At 41.3% G+C, this 20,838-nt stretch overlaps 4 protein-coding genes across 4 annotated transcripts; 1 reads left to right on the top strand and 3 right to left on the bottom strand.

The window, feature by feature from the left end:
• Positions 1–456: 456 nt before the first annotated feature.
• On the top strand, positions 457–3,543 carry EAE98_007655 (uncharacterized protein). The gene is made up of 2 exons (XM_038955278.1): positions 457–2,523; positions 2,580–3,543. The coding sequence occupies exons 1-2, from the start codon at positions 1,452–1,454 to the stop codon at positions 2,708–2,710; spliced, it is 1,203 nt and encodes a 400-aa protein (XP_038808456.1). The 5' UTR covers positions 457–1,451; the 3' UTR covers positions 2,711–3,543.
• Positions 3,544–9,852: 6,309 nt separating this feature from the next.
• On the bottom strand, positions 9,853–10,424 carry EAE98_007654 (uncharacterized protein; the record flags this gene model as incomplete). Its single annotated transcript, XM_038955277.1, has 2 exons — positions 9,853–10,079; positions 10,181–10,424. The coding sequence occupies 2 exons, from the start codon at positions 10,422–10,424 to the stop codon at positions 9,853–9,855; spliced, it is 471 nt and encodes a 156-aa protein (XP_038808455.1).
• Positions 10,425–12,683: 2,259 nt separating this feature from the next.
• On the bottom strand, positions 12,684–13,608 carry EAE98_007653 (uncharacterized protein; the record flags this gene model as incomplete). The annotated part of the gene is made up of 4 exons (XM_038955276.1): positions 12,684–12,732; positions 12,785–12,972; positions 13,020–13,171; positions 13,353–13,608. The coding sequence occupies 4 exons, from the start codon at positions 13,606–13,608 to the stop codon at positions 12,684–12,686; spliced, it is 645 nt and encodes a 214-aa protein (XP_038808454.1).
• Positions 13,609–14,333: 725 nt separating this feature from the next.
• Positions 14,334–20,618, bottom strand: EAE98_007652 (uncharacterized protein). The gene is made up of 6 exons (XM_038955275.1): positions 20,407–20,618; positions 20,223–20,350; positions 17,761–20,168; positions 17,469–17,713; positions 15,950–17,421; positions 14,334–15,901 (listed from the first exon to the last, which is right to left on the bottom strand). Exons 1-6 carry the CDS (start codon positions 20,504–20,506, stop codon positions 14,585–14,587), a joined length of 5,670 nt encoding a protein of 1,889 aa, XP_038808453.1. The 5' UTR covers positions 20,507–20,618; the 3' UTR covers positions 14,334–14,584.
• Positions 20,619–20,838: the final 220 nt, after the last annotated feature.

Genomic DNA, 20,838 nt, shown 5'->3' with positions numbered 1-20,838 from the left:
CACACTCACCTCTCACCTAGTACCTACTTGATCGAGTTAACTAAACTTTATTAATAACTTCCTTCCATTTTCAATTCATGATTTTCATTCATCCTCATAAAAAAAAGGGTTCGTTCTTCTCTATCAAACATAAAATCCATCCCCCCCCTGCTTCCGAGGTGATCATCCAGAATTCTTTCCTATTCCTTTCCATCGTTCTCCAATTATTTATCATTTCCAAGTAATAATCTTGAATTACCTGCCTACCCTCTCACCTGCTTTGGGGCATGTAACTTTGCAAATACATTTCCAAATTTCAAATCTCAGCCCTTTCTCTCCAAACCCCAACCCTCCGATCATACCCTCTTTCAATCTTCTCCTACCTGCTCTGAGTCGGTGGGAAGTCAGAACCCCAAGAGAGTAATAAGCCAGCAGCCCGTCAATAACTCTCTCGCATTCAATAATCCATATTCACATCAATATCCATATCCATATCCATATCCATATCCATATCCATATCCATACCCTTCCACCGGGGGCTATCCATACCAACGCACACGCAACTACCGCAATATCACTACCTCATTCGAATTGACATCTTCCCCACGTATACACCATTAGTAGATCAATAGGACTGCCGAAGATCTGACAGTTGCTCTGACTCTCGAAACTTGTCAAGTGGGACTTGTCTGATGAGCTTAATCTAACAAAGAGAGAGAAGAAGAAAAAAAAAAGGAACACAGACGCTACTTGACCCGCTCACCGCAACTACCCTACGATATTGTTAGCTTCTCCCTCTCTCTCCACATCAACTAGCAGCAAACACACACACACACACACATACATACATACATACATACACACACACACATACATACACAGCGAGGAGCAAGATCAAGTACCAAGCAAGTACCCAGCGGAACGTAAAAAGAACAAGGGCACATAACTTGCGTCGATCATTTCTGAAGAGATTCAAGTGCAACTTGGGCCCCGCTCTTATTCAACACCCCTCCTACATCCAAGTAACAAGCATCCTCCACCAGACGAATTCTCCAATTATCGAACGCCTTGACTAGTCGTTCTTTGCTCTCCAAAAGAAACTACTCATCTCAACACCATTCAAGGATTACCCCACCCAACCATCATCCTTGATTGCTCCTTCCCTCCATCCTTAAGCTTTCTCTTCACCCAGACTGAAGCACATAAAGAACGCTGATCCCACCCGTTGGCACCTCACTACACTTTACTGATCGACTCTTCCTTACCTCGAGAACTCTTTCTTTATCAACACTAAAACACGTCCATTACACGGGATCTTACATCGGATCTACGCTTTATTGATACTACACTACCCTACCCTACACTACACCACACTACACTTCTATCCATACAACAAATATCCCATCCACCACGCGCGCCATTGTTTACTTGTCCAGTATCTTAACCTTTGTATTCTTATACGTCCACCAAAGATGACAATGACAATGGACCGACAATCGCCTTTTGACAGTGGTATGCACTACAACCACAACTTGCCATACTCGAATCCAGCACCAGTGACATTCATCCCACCGAACTGGGGTGCGCCAACGTCGGCTCCTCACACCAGTTCCAGCATCTACACGCCAACTTTGGGACTCGAGGGTATGGAAAGGCAGCAGAGTGCACGCATAAGTAGCCATGTATCAGCGGGACCGTATAGCGTGCCAGTTACTGCGGCATCAGCAGGTAACCTCTTTTCGGATTTCTCTGGAGTGGAACAGGATTTACTCACCAGTCAACAAGATATGATGAGCCCTACTCGTGCTTTACCACCTGGATATGGGAGCGACGTCGGGTACAACAACGCACCATCGCCTGCTCACACTGCTTACACGTCAGCCCCATCGCCATTTGATGGCGCGGGCTATGCGCCGGCACCCATCCCATCCGCAGTTCGAGCATATTCCGTCCAGCAACAAGATAACTCGAGACGACTTTCACAACCGTCAGTATCCTCCAATTCATTCTTCGATGTCCCAGCCGATGCCCCGCGGTCCCATCGTCAGAACTCCCTTATTGACTTTCATAACAGAGGATTGCCAAACAATGATAATGCCAGCTATCTCCGAGACCCAACCATGGACGGCGCCAGAGATATGCTTGCCATGAGCCAGAACACCACCCCAAGAAACATTTTTGGTCCAACACGAATCGGAAGAGGATCTGCCGATTCATACGGTTTCCCATCAACACACTCAAACCATTCGTCGATTTCTTCGTCATCAAACAGCTACCCATACTACGGCGGCTCTGTCGATTCTTCCATGTCCGACTATTCGAACGGTTCTGATATGGAATCAGTATCCGCGAGAACTTTACCTCCACCCGGCAGCATTCTCGGCGGGGGAAACCCACCTTTACCTCCTCAATCCATGATGGGCTCATTCAGCTCGAAAGTATCGACCAGTACACAAAAGAAGCACAAGTGCAAGGTTTGCGACAAGAGATTCACCAGACCAAGTTCTTTACAAACACACATGTACAGTCACACTGGGGAGAAGCGTAAGTTACTCACATTCGCCCGCCAGTGCAAGCCACCTGAACTAATTGAAAAATAGCATTTCCTTGCGACGTTGAAGGTTGCGGCAGACATTTCTCAGTTGTGTCAAACTTACGAAGACATAAGAAAGTCCACAAGGGCGACGCCAAATCGGAAGCTGGATCCGATGACCATCACTCAGATGAATAAATTCTACGTCTTTTTAACCTGTACAATACCCTACTATACATGTTACGCTTTGTTCATATTACCAATTTTACGACAATAGACGACCAAAAAGATGACTGGTCAACCAAAATCTTCGACGCAAATTTTTATTTGTCTTAATGCTTCAAGGCATCATTTCAATACCCTTTTTCCTTTGCGGTGGTATTAGCGATTGAAACGTCTACATCTAGATTATCAATCTGCGAACTTTTTTGAGAACGAGAGTCCTCTTTTAGATATACGATGCGGACGAGATTGCAGCCACGAAAGCTTATATTCACTTCTAATTCGATCACTACACGGTTGTCCTCTTTTTCTTATTTTTTCGAGGCACCAAACCAGAGTTACATTTGGGATTTTCGGGGGCCAATATCTGTGCTGTCTGGGACAGGAGCAAAGATCAACATGTGCTTTTAATGGATGGCGTTGAAAAGGTTTTCATCTTTGGCGGCATGTATCTTGCCAGGGGCATTGCGGTGGGAATTTGATTTGGCACGTTACAAGTTTAATTTGGGCGTGCCGTGTATTGTTGTACTATTAGTTTGTTTTTCTTTATTTTTTTCTTCGTTCATTCGTTCAGACATACCCCATTTTGAATTGCGATTATTGGGAAAGGGGAATTAGGAAGGATGGATGGTTGGTTGGATTTGGGAGTGGCAATGGAATTGGATTAGATGGATGGGGTGAACAGAGCGCTGGAATACCTGGAGTCGGATTGGTATTGACCTGGACGAGGTCAGGTTTATACACATACCGTCGCTACGATTATAGAAATTAATATTACGAATAAAATATCATAAACTTTAATATTTTATATTTGTTGATGTACTTGAGTGGCAATTTTGCAAAGGATGTAAATGGCTTACTCTGGACGGAAAAACGAGTATATCGAAAATATTATATTATTTTCAAAATTCTGTTTTTGAATCAATAATCAACATTTTTGATTTTGAATTAAACTTGATTAATTTAAATCTCTAATAATTTATAATATATTTTCAATTTGTTTATTTTATTTTATTATTTAGAATTATTATTTAATTTTGAAATAATAATGTTTTAAAGAAAGTCTCGATTTTGATGAGTTTGCTATACTTGTTTTTCCGTCTAGAATAAGAATGAATAATTAATATTATAAAATATATAAATATAATACGGGGATTTTATAATGAATAATATATATTAAAGAAATATAATTAATTAAATCGGCTTTTGTAATACTTTTTTAATCATTTTATTTATAAATAGAAATCTTTATTTCAAATTATAGATTTCTAAAAAAGAATTCAAAAAACAAAGATTAGAAATTAATTACTATGTATTATTTTCTTCAAAGTTTCGAAATAGAAAGAATATTGAAAAGATTTTAAATTTAAAATTGAATATGTATAAATGAATATATAATTAAATTCTAAGTATTCTAATATTCGAATTGATTATTAAGATATCTGTTAAGTAAGGGCGCCGAAAATATATATTCTAGGGGATATGTGTATATATTAAACGGGATATTTATCTCCTTTAGTAAGATTACGATTGTGATTGAAAGTGTATGTATGTATATATGTACCTATGTATATATATGTATATGTATATGTATATAGGACTTTAAGGGATGAAAGGGATGGAGGGAAGGGGAGCAATTGAATAAGGGAGAGAGGGGATGGGGGGGAGTTCGTCTGATGTTTATGTTTGATGTTTGATGCGAGGATGATCGTGATGATCGTGATGATCTTAATCATCTTTGAATAGAGGAGGGGAGAGGGGGGGAAGGGGAGTATATATATGTACTCTATAGATGGGTAGGTGGGTAGGTAGATAGCTTGTAGATAGGTAGATAGGTAAATAGATAGATAGATAAATAGGTAAATAGATAGATAGATAAATAAATAGATAAATAAATAAATAGATAGATGGATGGATGGATGAATAAATGAATAAATGAATAAATGAATAAATGAATAAATGAATAAATAAATAAATGAATAAATGAATAAATAAATAAATAAATAAATAAATAGATATATAGAGATTTATAGAGTAAGAATAAGAAAGAGAAAGAATTAATAATAAAGAGATTAGGTATTATATATATATATATTAAATTTTAAATTTTAATAAATAGATTACTAGGGATTAAAGATTTATATATAAAATATATATATATATAATACTCTAGATATATATTATCAGGGAGCGACCACCTGACAGGGTTTATATAGTAGATCCACTGTTCTGAAAGCATTCGGAACACTTCATGCTTTTATGGGTTAGTGGTAAAATGAATTAACTCTAATATTGTGTTCTGAATATAAGGGTATCTTATTCTAAGCTTCTTATTTGCTGAGCAAATCTGGATGAGGATAATCATACTTTGAATTCAATTTCGGTAATTGGTTTAGTTATAGCTGTATACACTTTTGGTATAATTCTATATTTATAGATTTATGTTTATAGGACTAGTTCCTTTCTGATTGGTGTATATTGGGTGGGTTTGTATAAGATGGGGGTGAATGTTAGGGAGCGATTATCTGATAGGGTTTATATAGTAGATCCATTATTTCGAAAGTATTCGGAATACTTCATGCTTTTGTAGGTTAATGGTAAAGTGGATTAACCCTAACATATATTATAATAAGAATACAGAAATTTTATAAGAGTTTTATAGGATTTTAATAGAGAAATTAAAAGAGAGAAAAGAGAGAAGAATTCTTTTTAGATGTTTATAGTATATTTAGATTAATAGATAGATAGATAGTTATATAGTTAGATAGTTATATAGTTATATAATATAATTTATATATTAAAGAAATAATAGATTTTTTTAATATTGATTTAATAATTATTAATTTGATATATGTTGAATGTTCTTTAATAATTTTTAATAATTTACTAGATATAATATAATATAGTAAGTATATCGTAGTATATTCTAATATATCAATCTCAGTATTAAATCAACTCAACTCAACTCGAATCAAAAAAATATCAATGACGTAAACATACATAATACCTCTCCATCTCCAATCATCCATACGAAGTACATCCCCCCCTCGCCCCCCTCCCCTGAATTTCTGAAACGCGAAAGCTTTCTAGATGGGGATTTCGATGGGAGAAATGATTGTGAGTGGTTGGATTGGGTGGGTGATGACTCTGATGAGAAGGGGTGTAGTGGGGTTTGGATGGATGAATGAATGAATGGGAGGGTCATCTGCTGTCTGCAGTTTTTTATGGTAGATGTGATGTGCTGAGGTATTTGGGTAGGGGAGGGTAGTCGAGAGGAGAGGGTAGGGTATGGATGGATAGATGGTGGAGGAGGGGAAATGAGATGAGGGGAGGCGAGGCGAATATAGCCTCGTTGCTTTTAGGCTGTTGGGTGTGCTGGGGTGTATGGTGCTGTGCTGTGCTGGGGATGGATGGATTGGATGGCTGGACTTGTATGAGAAATTGAATGGGTGATGTGATTATCAGGTTTGTATGTATGTATATGTGTATGGGATTAGAAAACGCTTATATGTACCTAGGTAGATGTTCTAAGGAAATGGCTTTAAAGGGTATAAGTAATTGTTTAGATAGATGAATATATATGGGTATATATATACAATATATCTATCTAGACAACTAAACCGGACAGGTTAGCTACTTACGAGGAAAGTATGTCTGAAACTATTATACTATTATTATATCAACCTTTACCGCCCTTTCTCATTCTCTTTCTTTTCATTTATTCAGTACGCTCTCATTAATTACCGCGTTTGTCTTGTGATCGCAGATAAATACGGAGTATATACATTCTCATTTACGGAATACACTACCGGATCAGATTACTATCCAAACGAAACAAATACAGTAGATGATATAGTTCTATACCTACCTACCTAGATAGATACCCAAGTAAAACTTTCCAATTAACCGAAATCTTTACATTTTCAACCCCCATATATCTATCTATATATATATCAAATTTGTACTATACACATCATATCATCATCATGGATTCACATCTATAATATACCATGTGAGAAACCTAGGTATGTACGATATAATGTATCAGATAAGATTTTGACTCTATTACATGACCCTGCTGCTCCGGACTCCGAAGATATGAAACCGGCCCGTTATCGTCGATATATTACTCGAGAGGGGATGGCAGAGGGAGAAAGGATATCGTAGGGAAGGAAGGAAGGAAGGAATGTGAGATAGATTAATGAGATGGATGGAAAGGAGAAAGTTTATATAAAGTGTAATGTGTAATGTGTAGGTTTTGGTATGAGATAGAGGTATGAGATAGAGGTATGAATTATAAATAAGGGATGGATTGTGAAACATAGTTTGAATAGGTACCTACATACCAATCTTTGTGATGTTTAGCGATTGATTGATTGATTGATTGATTGGTAGGTGAGGTTACATACTAATTAGATTAGATACATACAAATTTCGTATATAATACCGACACGTGAACATCTGGACCGTGATTGACAGACAGATACAGAGTAGATAGATAGATAATTAGATACCTAGACATACCTATAAATTGATAATGAATATGAAGATAATGAAAATGAAAATTTATATATAGCAATGGATCAACGAAAATCTAGAAGAACGAAAAATCAAATTTCGCCCGCGAGAATACGACCGAGACGTGGAGAGTTGGAGAAAAATCGCACATCCACGCTCCACGCTCCACGCACGCCTTCTCCAATTTTCTGTGAGAGAAGAATTGATAAAATTGGGGAAGATCGAGGTGTTGGATTTGTTTCTCCACGTGTCTAGAACGTGAACGGTTTCTGATATTTGGAGAGAGATGGAGATGGAGATGCCTGAGGTACAGTGAGTGTATGAGGAGTTGGGAATGGGATTGCACGCGGGAATGTCACTGTGATGTTACGATTTGTAGGAGGTTGATAATCTCATTGCTTGGTGGAGATGGTGGAAACTGGATGCTGTTGATTCGCTTGGGAAAATGTGTTTTACGTGTTATGTGTTATATTGTGTATTATGTAGGTATTATGTATGAAGGGATCTCTTGTTTGGAGATCCGCAAAGGAAGGATGTTCATTCTCCACTGAGCATGTTTTTTGGTCTCCTCTCTCTCTCCTCTCTCATCATCGTTTGAGACTTGGAGACTTTCTGACTTACTTTGAGTTTGGATTGATGGTATGGTGTGCGCGTGTGTGCTCCATAAAAATTGGTTATCCCTAGACGATTATATATTAAATCTTCGATCTTCACTCTGCAGAGGATAGCGAGATGGTAGCGAAGGATGGACAGATCGATGCAGAATGCAACATACAAGCGCTGTATCCGCCATCAATGAATGGTCGGTCCATCCATCATCTCATCTACGGAGTCTTCTCCGTCGACTCCTTATCCGAAAGATTATCCATCGAGTTCCCCAAATGAGTTTGCGCTCAAATCAGCATTTATCTGCTCAATCGCATTCATCCATCATCCATCCATCCATCCATCCATACATAACCCAGCTCCCTCCCAGGTAACTAACACCATCAATCAAGATGGGGTCCAAAAACGATAAGGAAAATGATTTCAACGGCAGATTTCCCCATTCGCTCCCACATCTGAGACATATGACATCAATGGCTTGACCTGTAAATTGAAATCCCCTCAACTCAACGATTTTTTCATTTACAAGAGTACACAAAGTGGAGTCGGGTACCCCTGTTCGCCAAGCCTTATCTGCGGTGTAGCAGATGGATTTTTTTATTCAGGGTCTTGGAGACTCGGTTGGCTTGGGAACAAGGTGAAGTTTGCACGCGATTTTTGCATGGACGGGAGGGACCAGTGGACGAATGGGAAGGAGAGGGAGAGGGATGATGTGGGTATTACTTGAAAGGGACAATTCGGGGGAAGGAACGGATTGCTGTTTTTGGTATATCTTTTTCTTTTGGAGGGGGGGGGAGGGGGCATTTGGCTTTGGGGGCTTTGGGACGCTTGAGATGGATATTTTTGGATGTGGAATTGTGGATGGATGGGGATGGATGATGGATGATGGATGGGAGGGAATGGAGCGGTACAGAGTACATACGGTAGTAACGGTACCTGTTGGTCTCCCCTGTCTCGTGTGGAAAGTGGTACAAGGGCAAGAGACATCACGACCATGGATTGAAATTCAATCGATTTGTTCCTGAGGGAGAAAGGCTGGGAAGGAGGAATGGGGATGGAGTGTCGTCGACGTCATTGTTGCCCAATCGATATGTCGCTGTCGTATTCACTTAGTTACTCTGTAGCCTGCAGGTACCTTGGTGGATGTTGATATCAGGTATACATTTCGTATTACGCACGCAGTCACAGACAGTAGCTGGGTGGCGAATAGCCCGAGTGGTATACGAAGGAGGTACTTTGTGAATCGTAATGTAGCTAATGCATGCATGTTCATGTTCTTGTTCATGTTCTTGTTCATGTTCTTGTTCATGTTCATGTTCTTGTTCATGTTCTTGTTCTTCCTTATTATTTAGGTAATTCTTTACCCTGCTGCCCATCTTTCAATCCTACCTATCATTATTGAGATGAAAGCAGGGACTTTGATTACCTAATTCCTCAACACAATCTTTTTACTTTTTGAGATATTTACTTTTTTCTGTTTTATTACTCCAGTGCCCAAAAAGATACAAACCAGGGTTCGTTCTCAAACAGGGCAAGTCAGTTTTTAAAATGAAAGAAAGATAGGGGAAATGTCTAAGATCATGCCTTCGAGAAGAACACATAGAACGATAGACGAGATTGGAAGATTGACAATTCCTTTTTCTTTTCCCGGGCGATGTGGTATCATGTATGGTGTGTGATAATCGCTTGCTGGGTACCTTTGTTTGATGAACGCGAGGATGGGAGATAGCCTACTTTGCTGGGATAGGATCGACGGCAGAGCGAACAGGGCGAGACAGAGAGGATGTAGGGGTTCACTCTCTTCTTCGTTTGTTTCCAGGGTGCGAAAGATGGAATTATGGGTGGGTGGATGGGTGTTTGGGGGTTTATTTACACACCTATTTATATCTACAGACTACGATAGATACATGGAATAACCATTTCCACTTTTTGCATGCACATCCCGAAGAGAATCATCGGTCCTGACTGCGATGTAGCTATCGATACCCTGAGGATCATGATGCCGAAGAGGAAAGAGGAAATAGGGGGTCCTGTATAGTGCGCCCGGTAACGGCGTCAGGTACCGTAAACTTACTGGAGTGTTTCAATGTAATCTCCCGCTTGGGATGATCATGATCATGTTCGTTGGTGCTTGTTTGTACATCCACGTACGCTTCCGTGCGTACATGGGAGTTTGTGTTGGATATGAATCTGATGTGATGCAATGGTTTGTCCTCAGAGTCTGTACGGTGCTGTACTGTACATACATACGCACCTTCTGGAATGAGTATGGTATGGTAAGGTAGGGGATGGGGTGGTGAATATGACTTGCGCACTACGTACCGAGGTATGGTAGCGAGAGAAATGCAATGATGAGAAAGGGAGGTGTATCCGAGGATAGCGCGGAATGCAAGTGTGTTTCTGCGTTTTTCCTATCTATCATATCGCAGCATGGCATATCATTTCTCGTTGGTGCAAAGAATCTATCACGAGGCACCGCTTCTGCAAACTGCAGTCTGCAGTCTGCAGTATCACCAGACAAACGTTGTGATTTGAATATACGTTTCTCACATTGATGTGCATACATAATGATGTAAAGATACATACATACATGAAGTATGTCATCCTACAGAAGAGAGTAGTACATGGCGTATTTTCACGATTCATGCAATGCGACACACCAAGTCGTGATGCAGAATGGTAATGCGGGATGCTGATGTAGTGATTCCAAATGACGTCTTGGATATGTGGTGAAGCGCTTGTGTTGTCGATGTTCATGTCGTACCTACCTACCGCGTAAGGAACCCGGGATATAGAGATGCGTGATACGTGGTATGTGGCTAAGATTTTCTCTTCTCTGGGGTGAGGTATTGCTAGGACTGCAATATGGATCATGTGTATGAATTGAGAAGCGGCTGTTTTGGTGTGTGTGCAGATGATAACGGTCTGAGGAAGTGTGTTGTGTCACTATTGGATGATTAACGATGAATAGATAGATGTGTAACCTCGCATTTTTTGGGAGGGGGGACATGAGAATTGTAGATGCGGAATGAGAATTGGTGACTTTATTAAGTACTAGGGACATCAGAGATACAATTATTATTCTGATATCGATATTACTATTACCATTACTATTTTTACATTTATATACTATTCGATAAAAAAGTAACTTCACAATACATAGGTACCTAACAGCGGAGTGGGATTACACAATACAAATTCTGTTGGGAAATATGAATCACAAGTGTATAGAAAGAACAAGACTTGAATATTCTAGATGCAGTGATCTCGTGCTTCAATCCTTGCATTCGTCTTCTAATAGGTACCCAAGTAGTCGCAGGAATAATCTCAACCTCAATCTCAATCTCAATTCTCACCTCCTCTCCACGAACTCACTAGTCCAGCTACCGCACTGTAATTCATCATCTTGTCATGAACACTACTAATATGCCCCATCCATATTTCCGATTCCAGTAGCTTGAAGCTTCCCGAAAAATATCTCGACGTTCAGTCACTCCCAGTGTCTGGAAATACATATAGTAACTGCCCATCGAGCACCCCTAAATGATCGTACGTGTCATTATTCATTATTCATTCTTCATTCATGATTCTTCATATACTCTACGAACGAACAAACTATAGACAAGCGTCAAAACAAGCAAAGCAGAGAATTGAAAAATGAATAACGGACAGAAATGATAGAGTAGCTAGCTAGAATGCTGTAATCGCAGGGGACGGAGCATATCCATCCATATTTTACCTAGGCAACTAGTAAAGAGGAAAAGATATCAAGTTGGTGAATGAGAAGGATGGGGGAATAATCTTCAAGTCCTTGCTCATCAGCTACACCGTGGTTATTTACCCCCGAGTTTTTGAACGGGGGAGACGCTAATCTGATATTTTGCAAGTGCACGCCTCGAAGTACAGTGCAGTGGACTATCATGAAAACAATTGCTTAGGTTCAAAAAGTATGTCATTGTACTGGCAGTCTGATAGCAAATATGTCTTTTCAGAGTTCATTCCCGTAGCTTCCACATGGCATGTTCACGTTTTGATCGCTCGTCCGTCGCTCCTCTATTCCCTACCGTTTGTCTTGAAACTATTCTCTTTCTCCGAATTGATGATGATGATGATAAGTCTTCCGATCAAGAGTACACCCGGGAGTCAGAACATGATTCACACCATTCAGTCATGTCAGTCATGCGAATCGTGCGATTTGACCCCTCAGTCATACCGTGAAAGATACGCCAGCACTTGTTTCCGGCCGAACATCAGCATCAAAAGTAGCCTACTCTCAAATGTAGAAATCAACATCGATATTGGCGTCATAGGAGCACGCTCAAGTCCCCCCCCTCCCCCCCCCCCCCAATTTTTTTTTGCTCTAACTTTTCCAGAAGGATAGTAAGATTACATTGTGGCAAAATTGCATTTACATCGATGTCGCTTAGGCCTTATTGATCCGTAAGGATCGACTGGTCTTAGCGACGAGCTCTCCAATCTATACAGCACTGTAGAAGCTTGTTGGTGACCTATATTTCAAGTCGCCTAGCTTCATCCCTATTGTTTTACATTTGGTAGCAAAACCACCCTCTACATTAAGCATTATCCGATCTTTCGACCTGCAAATTCCCCAAAGCAAGGGAATCGCAGGTGAATGAGCATTGAGTTAGAGCTATCAGAAAGTTTGTATTGTTATTGTTCATTGTAGAAGTGTTGCGGTAAACACATTGTGTGTGTCTCCCCAGCCGTCAAATAGGGCTATTTTCAGGTAGTTGAAAGTGCAGACAATCATCACTATCAAAAGATTCTATTCCATCAAAACGGTCTGTGGCGATCAACTTGCCATTCATTTGGTGCTTGCACTTCCAATAAATACAACTTCTACAGCGACAAATCTGTATCATATAAGTGACTTGCTTAGAAAGAGGCCATGGCGACAGGACGAACGCAAAGAACGTCGTGAAGCAAAGCATAGCGCCTATTCGTTTCAACGTGGTATCGATGAGGTATAATGCTAATATCACAATTCCCGGGAAAAGGGAAGCAAGAACCGAAGTGAGCACTTTAGCCGCCGATCTGACATTGAATTCGGAATAATACGTTTGATTCCGTTCAATATCAACTCTTTTGGTTCTCTGCAGTCCTTTAGCCTTGTCAAGGAGATGAAAAAGTGCATGCTTACATTTCGATAACGCCTCCATATAAGATCATAAAGAAAGACTAGAGTAACAACAACTCCTCTCGAAAACCCACTTTCTCTCTGAATAAGAGTCACTTGATCTGAGGTACTAGTTTTGGCATCCGAACCTGATAGCTTGCCCCATATTTCTTCATCTGGTTTATGAAAAAAACAAGTGCACCCCGATCTTCATCTCTCAACCATTCGTGAAGTCTTTCAAGGTCATATTTATGGGGTTGTCTAGCCGGAGAACTTGAGTTACTTGTAATAATGCGCTATCTAATCTCAAATTTAGATATGATCAGATTCGTACTAGGAATCTCATTTCTGACCTACTATACTTGTGAAGTGTATCATTAATTCTATCTAGCAGTTGCAGTTGTGAGCCGGGAGACAACTGTTCGAACTCCCGCAGTGCATAGAGGCTCTGTGTGAATCCTTCTTCCTGTGTATCACTGCTACTGTCATATATATAGCAGGTGGCTTCATAATTCACTTCGATACCTGCGAGTTCGGCTTGTAATGTCAACAAGTTGAGCATATTTGGCTTTAGAAATCGTCGAATTATCTCAAAGTCGTCGACTTCGGTCATGAAGGTCGCTAATTTGCGATAGCCTCGTTCTTGAGGAGAAACTCTAGATGCCAGCACCGACGCTCCTTGAGCACTGAAGCTAGCAATGAGGTTGAATCACGGGATGGACAGAAAGAACACACGATCATATCGTTGAGACTTTGACCAAACAGAATACAACACCCCTATACATTGACGGAACAAGTGTCCTGATTGAGCAGCTTCTGGCCAATAGAGAGGGGGGTTTTTTAACTTAAGAAGCATTCTTGAACGATGAATGGCAATACGGGTATATCATGGACTGTGCAATCTTATAGCTTTCGCAGTTTGCAAATTTGGCCATTCATAGTTGACGCTGCGTCAGAGGAATTATTCAAGATATATTTTACTTGGCCATGAAGTATTACGGAGGTCACCCTTCAAATGCCCTATCAAAGATAATGGTAATGGGCTGGCTGCAAAGAGACCGATATAAGAGTATATTTGAGCTAGGTTGTTTGGGAAGGAGTGATCAAGCAAGGAGACGTTGGAAATTTGATGAGGGGAACGGCTGATTTGTACGTGAGTGCTTGATGTGGCGGCCGCTAAACTCGAGGACTGCAAAACACTACAGCTAAGATTACAATGAATCCAAATCAAGAATATATTAAGAATAAGAGTATTCCACCTCTCTGGTACTTAGCTCAAGATTCCACTTGTTATGATATTACACGGCTCACTAAAGAGGTACAATAGAACATGAACGTGTTGCAATGTTTTGTATCTTTTTTTCTACATTATACATAGCTGTTTGAATAAAACCATAAACGGAAATTCCCACTCATCAAATCATATCATAACTCTCCCTTTCCCAACAAACAAAACAATTCTGAACGCCCCTATATATCTTATCGCACACCACCATTTTCATCTATAAATCATTTTCTCTACTTTCGACTCCTTTTATGGCCGCCTCTTCTAATCTCCAGATTAATCAGACCTCTCAACCCATCAAATCTCATAACGCCTTAACAATACTCCTCTCATCAAACAAATCTCTCAACAACCCCTGTCTACAAGCCTCCCAATCTGTCGCCCCCATTCCATACGTACTCTCAAATGCAAAAATGCTCAATTGACTGAAGAATGGCCTCAGGACCTTCGCGACTAATTCATCTTTTCTCTCCCAAGTACCTTCATCATTAATTCCAAATCCACCTTTCGTTCTCCCCAACAAAGGCCTCCTCATAGAATATTTAACTGCCTGGGAAACTGCGACTGAAGATGATTCTAGTAACGCGGCCGTATTAGTAGTTGTTGCTAGTCCTAATTCTTCACTCAATTCGTCTACTAAAGAAACAGGTCGGAAAGAAGAGGGACGGTAAACGGCGTCAATGGTGTCGGTTATGAAGAGCCACTCGTGGAGCTGAAAATCGTCAGGTGCGATGCAAAGTAAAGTGTCTAGTAATTTGCAAGCTTGTAGGATAGAGTAATTATTATAGGTGTCGGAGGGAGTACTGTGATCCGGTGCCACAACCGATGAAATAGCCACGTGAAGCTCTGCATTGATGATAGGCCACAGTGTTGCGAGATGAATGGCCGAAGTCTTAAGCACGAGTGCACGAAGAAGCAGAAAAATATCTGCACGAGTGGTAGAAGAGGGAGACGATGTCGTAGTTGCGGAGAGAAGTTCAACAATCTTCTCTTGCATGATAGGGAGGTCAGTCACAAAGTTATCATCCATGGTAGCCAGAACCAGGGTGGCGATGCGGCGGAGATTGAGTTGTGACTTTCTATCTGCCTCAAAGCGCGCCGAAGTTGCTCCAACGCCAAACACGATACCAGCTGTAGAAGGTGCGACTAATCGCGACAATAACTCCGGCATGCGTTCCTTGTCGCTCAATGCCCACTGTCTGAGCAAAGGCAGCCAATCACTTTCAATGAGACTGACGTTATTTGCGAAGAAGCGAGAATCGTTGAATGCATCTCCAAGATCTTTTCTCCACGACTTTTGCGTGTTAGGTAACCTGGAGAGCTGATATAGTAGCTCTAGAGTGCTTTTCGAAACGTTATCTGGAAAGGATCTGGACTTGAAGGTTGGTCCAATGACACTCGATGAGATGACATTCGCTGCATTCAGTATTCGATCATTTTCAACAAGTATTTTGGGTAAATTTGGCGCGATAGAGGCTAAAATGTTAACTACTTCATCGGATCTTGATGAGGGGCGAGATGAAGATGGCCGCTGATCAATGTCTGTCAACTTTTCTACACTCTCCGAGAAGCCCATAGGTCTAGTTGTGAACATTGCAGTAAGTAATCGAAGGAAAAGATCCTGAGATATGTTAGTTTTTACTCTCTTCAATAATCAACTTGTACTCACTCCCAACTCTCTTCGCATCCGACGCTGTTCTCCGAAATTGGTATTATCGACCTTCACTCCTAGAATGGCGGCAAACTCCAGAAGACTTGGGAGAGTCTGTCGATGTGGAAATGGATTTGCCAATAGATCTTTGAGGAAAGTCATACAGTCGACCCAAATCTCATCCATGGCATCATCCTCCAGTGATCTTGCATAGTCCACTAAAAATGTCACCAAGTCTGTATCGCTTAATGAGGATGTCAAGGTCGACTTCCTTGAAGGATCCAGCGCACTCGGGTTCGTCCTGCTATATATAGCGTTGAAAATTGCAGGAATGGTATGTTTTGGTCTTGAGCCGTCAAGAACATGAAGGAGATTGAAAATAGCCGTAGGGCGAGAATCACTACCCTTGGAAGACCTTTGCCCGATCTCAACCAATGTCTCTAAGCATTCTAATGCCTCGGCTGTGAAAAGATGCTCAAGCAGTCTCCGAGCTCGATTCCGCATGCGTAATGATGTGTAATTGAAGGAGGCAGTAGATTCACTATCCTGAGCTCCATCTTGACCGCCCCATGACCAAATGAGGAAGCAGATTCGAACAGCATCTTGGAACGAGAGTAGTACAGTTAGGCGGTTGTTAGCAGTTATGCTTCTTGCTTGTGGAGTTTCCGAGTTGAAGACACCAGAAACCATATTTCCAAAGAATCCTTGTGGTTGATCAGGACTTTTAGTAATGGGCGCTTTTGTTTCATCCTTCAGTAATCGATCGTGCCCTTTGGCAAGTACGAACTCGAGGCCATTGAGCAGGGATATCAATGTGGATTCTGGAGCCGTGGATCCTTCAGAAACCGTACCTGAGTCTTTGAATGTGGTTTGGAGATTGGTAAAAGTTTCTCCAATTTGGGAGCAGAGTGTTTCGACTAATGGTATAAGGATTTGAAAAATTGTGTCAGAGTAAAACGGTAGACATTCTGTCAAAAAGCTAACCCAACTATCTAGAACTGGTCTACTCGAAGTGGCCTCGAACCCTGCCTGTAAGCACTTCACCAATGATGGTGGTGGAGGAGGTAGGAAAGGTCCTGTGTGTTCGCTCTGGTCGATTGCAAGCGAAGAAACAGATGCATCGTCATGTTGAGTTATAGAAGTCATAGTGGAGCGCTTTTTGAGAGTAGGCGATGCCGGCGGCAGGCTGACAACAGGTCGAATCTTCAGAGCAGCATAGACAACATCTAAGAGCAGAACCTGAATAAAGGGATCGGTCCCAGTCAACGAGTGGCTTAATCTCTGAATGAGAACATGTTCTAACTGAAGCTCCCCTAATGACAAAGAGTATGGACTCAATAGTATTTGGTGTAGAAGAGTTAGAGCAGTACGATGGAATTGATGGATGTGTGGCTTTCGTTCCGAGTTTTCTGGTTCATATGTCCCCGAAATGGCTTGTAAGCACACATGCAGAAAGAACTCTAGGAGTGTAACTTCATCGTCTCTACCAGCTGTAGCATTGTCAGCACAGAACCAATACATGATAACTCAAACTTACTTATCTGGAATAGAGAGCGATGAGATCTGTCAGTAGAAATGCTGTTGCGAGCAAGTGCTGCCCATGTGCTATCGGAAGACCATCGCAATACGTTAGAAAGTGTTTGAAGATAGTACAAGCACTGATCGAGATCATCGTCATCTGCATAGATACGCATGTTATGATGGGCTGTGGTCCCAGCATCCTCGAATTTTGTAAAAAGGAAACTATAATTCGAGAACTTCGCTACGAAAAGATGAAATAGCCTGAGCCACAGTAAGCATTAATCCTTAAATAACATAAACGCACGTACCTGTCAATGCCAACAAGACTCTGTAGCCAAATCCGAACAGTCATAAAAAGTTGTGTTCGTTCATCAAGTAGAGCATCAAGCAACAGGAAAAGAGGTTTCGCAAGCATAACTTCATAATTTCCAATACCAGAAAGTCGAGGTGTATTCTTGATGTCAGTGTTGGAGCTACGACGATCAAGGTGACCGGCATTGTCTTGGAGTGAGTGTGTCCATAATATGCTGAAGCTCCGTCCAGGGTCAGCATCTCGAGATGCATATGTACCATTCAGATCATGTTCTATCATCAAATTGCATATCGAAGCTTCTATATCGTGGTTGTCAAGTGTGAGTGTTGTTTGTAATTGCCAAAGGCTTCGAACAGTCTCAACATGATATTTTGGATGAGAAGCAGAAAGATATGACCAAGCTAATCGAACGAGAGGACCTACGAGATTGGATAGCTGTGGCAATGAGATGTAATGATTCGAGTAAAGACTGGTGCAAAGAGATACGATTGAGGTAAATGTGAGAAATGGAAGTTGAGATGGCATGCTCAATTTCCTTTGCATAGACTCTAGCAGTCCCGGAACATCAAGACTTCCAACCCTGGATACTTTTGAAAGTAGCATTACGAGGAGCCTCGTTTTGAGACCAGCATCAGCACTTGACACTGAACTTGATAGACTCTCGTTAACTATGCTACCGCCTTCGCGGACGAGCAATTCGCTAAGGTCACGAGCTGAAAATGGTGGTGGAAATGCATCTAAATTGCCTTGTTCCTGGACATAGAATGTCTTCATACTGCGTATTATCTCGGTATTCGAAAGAGATTTGATCTCGTGTTCATCATGTCTGACCATCGACTGACCGGTGGAAGGCCGCACCTGAAAAGCTCGTTCTGGAATGAGATCGATCAAATCCATAACAAGATTTAATGCTAATTGCTCAACTTCATTTTTGACGCCAACCGTCTCTGCACGCTCCTGAATTCTTTCCTTGGCATCTTCCAGCATATTTAAAATCGTCAGAGTTGTTAATGGGGCGTGTATCAGCAGCATCTCTTCTTCTCGTACGTTGAAATGGTTGATTATGAAGGTGACGAGGGACAATTTATCAATTTGCTCTTCAGTAGACAAATTTCCAGGAGCTAATGCCTGTGCAATCAACCCAACGATTTCGCCCCAAATCAAACCACTTTCAACACCATCAAAAAAGACGCTAGCACTTCTAAGAACTTCAGCAAAGTCAGCCTTGCTCACTGCTTTACTCTTATAGTCTCGAACACTATTGACAACAGGTAGGAATATATCAGGAACGACAAGTCCCCCAATCTCCCATCGATCCATCAAGGAAAGACATATTCGAAACGGCCGGGCTTTTGCAATGGGATTTATGGCCTCTCGTTTTATCAGCTTAAGCAAAGCTTGTGTGAGTGGATGTAAGCCATGAGCTTCGAAGTACTGGGTCCTTGAAGAAGTATGCGACCCAAGAGGATCTCCAGTAACCGATGTTGGTGATTCAGGACCATTCTCATTTTCATGGCCAACTGGCTCTGGCCCTAAAAGCCATGTCCATAGACGTCTATTCAAACTCATATCACGTCGAGTTACAACGCCAGCAGCGGCCGTGACCAGGAGCTCGAGATCTTCCGGTTTGACACGTTGTTGCAAAACATTAGAATGTAGAGGTAAATGCGTAACCAGGAGATCTAAAAATCCGCGTTGAATCAAGATTTGCTCATCCCCTAAACCAGCAGCGAAACATCGTAGAAGAAGCCCAGGTTCAGGCGAGGTAACAATTTCCGCCAATTGAGATTGATTCGTATTCGAATCATTCTTATGAGACCCATTAGACGAGGAATTAATTTGCTCTGAGGACGACTGTCCGAGTTTTGGGAGATTTCGGTTGAGATAGGCCAATGCTCCCAGACGACGACCATTGCTCGTTATTGCAGCAAGAAAGAAACATTGCCAGAAATATTCGTCACCACTGCTATGGTTCTGTCCCAAATCCTCGGTTCCGGAAGGTCTGACAGAATGTTTAAAACCATCAAGCAGCTTCAAGGTACGTTCAAACTCATCACTGTTTTCTTCCTCAAGACCAGGTAATAAAGCAAGTATGATTGCTTTCAAAGCTGGCCGGAGTGATCGTCCATCAATTTTAAGGAGGTGTTTTTCTAGAAGTTCAAGGAACGGGCCCCTCACAGAAAGGGACGCAAATGACAGAGTGGTCGATAACCCTGGTAGATAGAGAGGTAAATCCTTAGATAGTTCATCTTTCCCTATCATCGAGAATATATATCCGTAGACTTCAAGAGCTTTTTGGTGTACACCTGAAGGCAGCGAAGGATTTAAACACTGAGCAAGACGTTTTGCGACAATTGCTTTGGATGGGACAGTAGCTATATTGGTAGGATGTGCTTGTAACGACTATAATTATTGTCTCAGTATGTTTCTTCTATTCACATTCTTGAGACCACACACCTTCAATAACCTCCCCAAGAAAGAAATATAATCCGCCCATTCCTGTAAGGCTGTGTCAAACAGCGAGAGCGAGCGATCGACGCCGGATGCATATCTGCGGAATGCTTTATCTTTATTCGGAGGTTCATCTGTTACAATCTATCAGTTCTGCCGTATGCAATAGTATGAGAATTGAGAGCTCTACCTCCCCCCAACTGGTTCCTCCACTTTCTCGGAACTGGTGATGCTCTTCCTGAGCTCGCAGGAGACACCGACTGACGGCCAGAGCTTGGCTCAAGGGCCATGATTCTTGTGGCACTTCACAAAAGTAGATTTGAAGACGCTTTGCATCTTTCGATTGTTGTTGTTTGCAATTAATTCATGAATTCATGACGTACGCGTGGCTTCTTTCATCTGTCGATTCAATGTGCCTCTCTAAATTCCCAAGGCTGACAGGTTGTCGCTAAATTCCATCATTCAGTGGAGTGGCTCCAGCCCTGCCCGCATAAACTACAGCCTTAAATATCCCTGTTATATCTCGAGAAATCCAAAAGTATTCACAACCATTTGTATAGTGGTAAGTTATTATTGCAAGTCCAGCATGAATATGCTGTATACAAATCAGTTATAAAAATTA

The sequence above is a fragment of the Botrytis deweyae genome, assembly GCF_014898535.1.
Source record: "Botrytis deweyae strain B1 chromosome Unknown BDEW_018, whole genome shotgun sequence".
In the NCBI taxonomy this organism is placed as follows: domain Eukaryota; kingdom Fungi; phylum Ascomycota; class Leotiomycetes; order Helotiales; family Sclerotiniaceae; genus Botrytis; species Botrytis deweyae.
Note: the sequence above shows the minus strand (reverse complement) of the source record. Positions and strands in the feature narration are given on the sequence as shown.